The sequence below is a fragment of the Panthera pardus genome, unplaced genomic scaffold (assembly GCF_024362965.1).
Source record: "Panthera pardus isolate Hobbes unplaced genomic scaffold, ASM2436296v1 HiC_scaffold_22, whole genome shotgun sequence".
In the NCBI taxonomy this organism is placed as follows: Eukaryota; Metazoa; Chordata; class Mammalia; order Carnivora; family Felidae; genus Panthera; species Panthera pardus.
The window spans coordinates 47,640,741-47,647,170 of record NW_026526788.1 but is presented as its reverse complement, the minus strand read 5'-3'; the positions used below and the strand labels follow the sequence as shown (position 1 = coordinate 47,647,170).

General features: G+C 40.1%; 2 protein-coding genes across 6 annotated transcripts in view; both read right to left on the bottom strand.

The window, feature by feature from the left end:
- Positions 1-2,610: 2,610 nt before the first annotated feature.
- LOC109264584 (olfactory receptor 6C74-like) lies at positions 2,611-4,983 on the bottom strand. The gene has a single exon (XM_019444963.2). It carries the CDS (start codon positions 4,709-4,711, stop codon positions 3,749-3,751), a length of 963 nt encoding a protein of 320 aa, XP_019300508.2. The 5' UTR covers positions 4,712-4,983; the 3' UTR covers positions 2,611-3,748.
- Positions 4,984-5,012: 29 nt separating this feature from the next.
- Positions 5,013-6,430, bottom strand: part of LOC109264583 (olfactory receptor 6C74-like) — an 83,176-nt gene continuing 81,758 nt past the window's right edge. For 4 of the 5 annotated variants that reach the window (XM_053909707.1, XM_019444961.2, XM_053909708.1 and 1 more), the window contains one exon: positions 5,014-6,157. In XM_053909707.1, coding sequence (XP_053765682.1) covers positions 6,091-6,157 — 67 coding nt within the window. In that variant the 3' untranslated portion in view covers positions 5,014-6,090. Of the gene's footprint in view, positions 6,158-6,430 lie in introns of all 5 variants that reach the window. The other variant, XM_019444962.2, reaches the window with a different exon arrangement.

The window sequence follows — 6,430 nt, the reverse complement described above, 5'->3', positions numbered from 1 at the left end:
TGGAATAAAGACAGTCTCTTCAGCAAGTGGTGCTGGGAAAACTGGACAGCAACATGCAGAAAAACGAACCAGGACCACTCTTACACCATACACAAAAATAAACTCAAAATGGATAAAAGACCTAAATGTAAGACAGGAAGCCATCAAAATCCTCAAGGAGAAAGCAGGCAAAAACCTCTGTGACCTTGGCCACAGCAACTTCTTACTAAACACATCTCCGGAGGCAAGGGAAACAAGAGCAAAAATGAACTATTGGGACCTCGTCAAAATAAAAAGCTTCTGCACAGTGAAGGAAACAATCAGCAAAACTAAAAGGTAAACGACAGAATGGGAGAAGATATTTGCAAATGACATATCAGATAAAGGGTTAGTATCCAAAATCTTTAAAGAATTTATTAAGCTCAACACCCAAAAAACAAATAATCCAGTGAAGAAATGGGCAAAAGACATGAATAGACACTTCTCCAAAGAAGACATCCAGATGGTGAACTAACATATGAAAAAATGCTCAATATCACTCATCATCAGGGAAACACAAATCACAACCACAATGAGATATCACCTCACACCTGTCAGAATGGCTAACATTAACAACTCAGACAACAACAGATGTTGGCAAGGATGCAGAGAGAAAGGATCTCTTTTGCACTGCTGGTGGGAATCCAAACTGGTGCATCCACCGTGGAAAACAGTATGGAGGTTCCTCAAAAAATTAAAAATAGAACTACCCTACAACCCAGCAATTGCACTACTAGGTATTTATCCAAGGAATACAGGTATGCTGTTTCAAAGGGGCACATGCACCCCAATGTTTATAGCAGCACTGTCAACAATAGCCAAGGTATGGAAAGAGCCCAAATGTCCATTGATGGATGAATGGATAAAGAAGATGTGGTATATATATATACAATGGAGTATTACTCGGCTATCAAAAAGAATGAAATCTTGCCATTTGCAACTATGTTGATGGAACTAGAGGGTGAACGAAATTAGAGAAAGACAAATATCATATCACTTCACTCATATGAGGACTTTAAGACACATAACAGATGAACACAAGGGACGAGAAGCAAAAACAATATAAAAACAGGAAGGGGGACAAAACATAAAAGACTCTTAAATATGGAGAACAGAGGGTTACTAGAGGGGTTGTGGGCATTAAGGAATGGGTTAGGGGGATTAAGGAATCTACTCCTGAAATCACTGTTGCACTATATGCTAACTAATTTGGATGTAAATTAAAAAATGAAATATAATTAAAAAAAAGAAAATGCTGTATATGTATCCAATGGAATACTACTCAGCAGTCAAAAAGAATGAAATCTTGTCATTTGCAACAACATGGATGGAACTGGAGGGTATTATGCTAAGTGAAATAAGTCAGAGAAAGACATGTATCATATGATTTCATTCATATGGGGAATTTGAGAAACTTAGCAGATGACCATAGGGAAAAGGAAGGAAAAATAAGATAAAAACAGAGAAGGAGGCAAACCATAAGAGACTCTTAAATACAGAGAACTGAGGGTCGATGGGTTTGGGGGTTTGGGAGATGTGGGATAAATGGGTGATGGGTATTAAGGAGGGCATTTGTTGGGATGAGCACTGGGTGATATGTGTAAGTGATGAATCACTAGGTTCTACTCCTGAAGCCAAGACTAGGCTGTGTGTTAACTAACTTGAGAATAAAATATAATAATAAAAAGCAGACAAAATAATTACCTTAATCTTTTTATTTTTTAAGTTTGTATTTTTATTCCAGTTAGTTAATATACGGTGTAATATTAGTTTCAGGTGTACAATTTCATGATTCAACATTTACATACATCACCCAGTGCTCATCACAAGGGCACTTCTTATTTTGCATCACCTATTTAACTCATCCCTCCACCCATCTACCCTCTGGTAACCATCTGTTTGTTCTCTATAGTTAAGAGTCTGTTTCTTGTTTTGTTTTTTTTTTCCCTATGCTCATTTGTTTTCCTTCTTAAAATATACATACGAGTGAAATCATATGGTATTTGTCTTTGTGACTGATTTACTATGCTTAGTATAATACCCTCTAGCTCCATCCATGTCTTTGTAAATGGGAAAATTATATTCTCTTTATGGCAGAGTAATATTCCACATATATGCATGCCACATCTTCTTTATTCATTCATCAGTTGATGGACATTTGGGCTCTTCCCATAATTTGGCTTGGCTATTACTCATAATGCTGCAACAAACACTGAGGTGCATGTATCCCTTCAAATTAATATTTTTGTATTTTGGGGGTAAAAACCTAGTAGTGCAATTGCTGGATTGTTCTATTTTTAACTTTTTGAGGAACTTCCATACTGTTTTCCACAGTGGCTGCACCAGTTTTCTTTCCTACCAACATTGTAAGGGGGTTCCACTTTCGTAACATCCTTGCCAAGGCTGTTGTTTCTTGTCTTGTTAATATTTTTAGAGATGATTCTTCTGAAGAAATAGGAGACACATTCTAGCTGGAAAATAAGTGCTAAAGGTACACAAAGTTTAAAGATTGAGATGATGGAAATATTGGTTTTAAAATAGGTTATCAATCAGAACAAAACCTTATTGTTGACAACACAAGTCAGCCAGGGGGAAAAAAGGCTTAATTTGTTTATTTTCATTAGTAATGTGAAGAAGATAGGCAAATAACTTAGACTACACCAACTTAGACTTTGGAAGAAATTACAGAAATATGAAACATGTGCTCCCTTATACTAACACACAAACATTCTGTGGTAACAGCTTTTATATAGGAACAAATCATAAGTATTCACGCATCTGAGGGGCTGATTATGAATAAATAATTTAGGCAAATAGCAGCATTGGTCAGCTGTGACATGCTGTGGTTATTCCCTATCCTTACATAATGTTCTAAGACTGAGAACAATTCTGTTCCTCTCCAGGATGAGAATGATGCATATGTATGTAGCTAAGCTAAAGGCCAAGGACAGCATTTAAGAGCACACCTGATGCAAACCATATATATTCCAAGGTAATGGGTACTATGACCATTATTTCCTTGGGCTAAGCATGAAGGGAATGTAGACCCAAGCATTGGTACTATTTTTGTCATTTTCTTCATAACCACAACCTAATATACAAGCATCTATCATTTTAGCTATCTAAGTGCCTTTGGTAAATATTTATTAATTCTGTTGAGTCATGTTCATGGCTAGATAGAAATGAAATAAAAAGAGTATAAATTACTAAATTTCAGAAATTTCAAGCACATGGCTTATATCAGAGATAAGAATCAAAATTCAGTAAAGGATCTTGCAATTAATCGATTGTCATCAATATGTGGAATATTTAGGGGCAGTTAGGGTGGTTCAGTTGGTTAAGTGTCTGACTCTTGATTTTGGCTCAGGTCATGATCTCACAGTCATGGGATCCAGCCACACATTGGGCCTCCATGTGGGGTTTGGACCCTGTCAGGATTCTCTCTCCTTCCCTCTCTCTCTCTCTCTGAGCTTCCCTGCCCCCCATCTCTCTCTCTCAAATTACAGAAATAAACATTTTCAAAACATACATGTGGATATTTAGGGAGAGATAGTTTTGTACATCCAAGTAAAATGTGGCCTAGAAAATAGATTTCTGTTTTGCTAGGGATGTACAAAGGGGAAGTGACATCTTCCAGAGACGCAGCACTACAACCCTATAGACTGTCACATTGGCAAGAATGAAGACGATGATTCTCTGAAGACTTCCATGCCAAGGCCATATAATTTTTTTATCTTGATATTTTCATTCTGCACATTGTCTCCCTCAGAGCCTGGTGGACCTGCTTGTTCCGCAGAGTGTAGATGACAGGATTCAACAGCGGGGTCACCACTGTGTTCACAAGGGCAGCCTCCCTGTTGGAGTCCAGCTTGTTCGTTTGCTTTGGTTTCACGTATATAAAGACACAGCTGCCGTATATCATGGAGAGGACAATGAGGTGAGACGAGCAGGTGGAAAAAGCTTTCTGTCGCTCCTTGGCTGATGGGAGTCGCACAATTGTGACTACTATGTTGCTGTATGCAATGACGGTTATGATAAGGGATGTCAAAAGGATCAACAAAGCAAGGACAAAGACCAACATTTCAACAGACCTTGTGTCAGAACAGGAGAGATGAATCAGGGCACCAAGGTCACAGAAGAAGTGGGGAATGACATGGGGGCCACAGAAGGATAACTGGGAAACCTTTACTACCAGACTAGTGATGAGAGTGAAGGCCAAAGTGAAGCAGGCAGTGACCAAGAGGAAGCAAGTCTTGAGGTTCATGATGGTTGGGTAATGCAGAGGCTTGCAAATGGCCATGTACCGATCCACAGACATCACTGCTATGAGGAGGAAACCTGCTGCTCCCAGATAGACAAACACAAAGGCTTGTATGAAACAGGCAAGAAAGGAAATGGTTTGCCGGCCTAAAAGAAAGATGACCAGCAACTTAGGAATAACAGCACTTATGAAACAACACTCAAAGAAGGAGAAAATGCTGAGGAAAAAGTACATAGGTGTCTGGAGCCGGGAGTCAGCACAGATGATGGTGACTATGACAGCATTGCCTGTAATGGATGCCAGGTAGGCCAGCAGGTGCACCAGGAAGAGGACCTTTCCCAGGTGTTGGATGGCAGGAAACCCCTCCAAGGTGAATTCTTGGACAGTGGTCCCGTTCCCCATTTCCACGGGCATCTCCTTCCACAGCATCATCCCTGCTGGTCTTAACCCAAAATCAGCAACCACAAGCTTTTAGAGGAGCATGCTTAAGGTATTTGCCTATCCTAGAAGGTGGCTAGACTGATGGCTAAGTAGTTTAGTCAATTGGTTCTTGAATCAGATGGACCTGAATTCAATACTAGCTCAACAGTGTGTTCTAACCCCTCAGATGGGTCATCTTTGGAAAGTTAGCTAACCTTGTGAACTTCATTTTCACCCTCGCAAAATGAAACTGATAAGATCTACCTGTTCATGTTCTTGTGAGAATTAAAGCGTGTAACTCACTTGACATATGATGCTAATGTTTCCTGTTGCTCCTCAAGTCTAACTGTAATGCTATGATCTTTAATATAATGCTTAAATATAGCATCAGCCGTAGGCAGGGTTATTGACATTTTTGTAGTTATATATTTTATTGTTTTTAATGATATTATCAGTTTGTAAGTAAACATAAGAGTAATGTTAGTAACATTCCCTTTGAATATCCCTTTTAATAATGCAACACATTCTGTTGCCCAAGCTGTCATCATCATCATCTGTTGAGGATCTATGCTTGTTCTGTGTTGGGTCATTGAAATTCAGTATTTCTATGACTCTTCACAATAACTATGAACCCCTTATTTTATAGAAGCAGAAACTGAGGTTTAGAGAGTTCCAGAGAACTTGGGTCACATAGCTGGGACTTTAGCCAGAATACCCAACTCCAGAGTACCTGCTGTTTCCAAATGCGGTGACAAAACATTTTAAAATGGGAGTAAATTTATTGTTGATGATTTCTCAACCTTAAGTGAAAGATTAGCTTCATAGCTTACTTGTTTCTACCCTTAGTTATAATCACTGATGAGTTACTGGCCTGTGGAATGACACAGGGCTTAGAGAGCATCTACTTTAGCTCAAGAATTTTATAGAAGAAACTAGAGACCAGAGACATTGGGTGCTGCTCAACAACAGGACATGAACTGTAAGTCCAGAATTGACCACCCACCCCTTGGGTTCATGCTGGCCTGTGAGGGCGGTGGGACTGACAGTAGGTCACAGGATTAACCTACTTAAGAGGATATTCTGGGAACCTGGCACACATACACTGACTCTTCCATGAAACTCAGTGAACATTCTTCTCTCTTCAGTCCTCTCAATCAATGACTTTTCTCAAGATGGTGTTTGGCTCTAGTATCTCAAAAATAGGCTAAACACTGGGAGTGTGGAATGTGTCACTCTCACTAACCCACTGTGGGCCAGATCCCCTGAAGTGCTGCTTGTGAAACCAAAGTGCTCACCCCCAGCCTGAAGGAGCTTCTGCTTCTGTTCCGGTTGTCCCCAGTAAGTCCACAAATCACCACGGTCCCTGAGGCCAGTCACACATAGGAGTCACCTCATGGCAGGCAGGACTTCCTCCTCTTGCAACTATTATCTTCCAAGAAATCCAGAGCTTGCTGTGGGCTGAGAGGAAAGGAGAGAATTAAACGCATTTATCATAGCCTGTTGTCCTACAGTAGGGTGAATATGCATCCCATGTTGCCAGTGTCTGGCTGACAAAGCCCTCTTTCTATAGCCGAAAATGTTTCATACCACAGCAAGGCTACATGGCAGCCTTGACCACCGAAACCCCAGAAAGGAGCAGCTGGAGTAAAACAACCACATTTCACTACTGCCAATTCTGGGCTAGAGCTGGAATCTCAGACTTAGGGTTCTTCTCCCAAGTGGGTAAAAGTC

Excerpts from the sequence above, each read along its gene's own strand:
- LOC109264584 (XM_019444963.2), bottom strand. The coding sequence starts at position 4,711 with ATGATGCTGTGGAAGGAGATGCCCGTGGAAATGGGGAACGGGACCACT.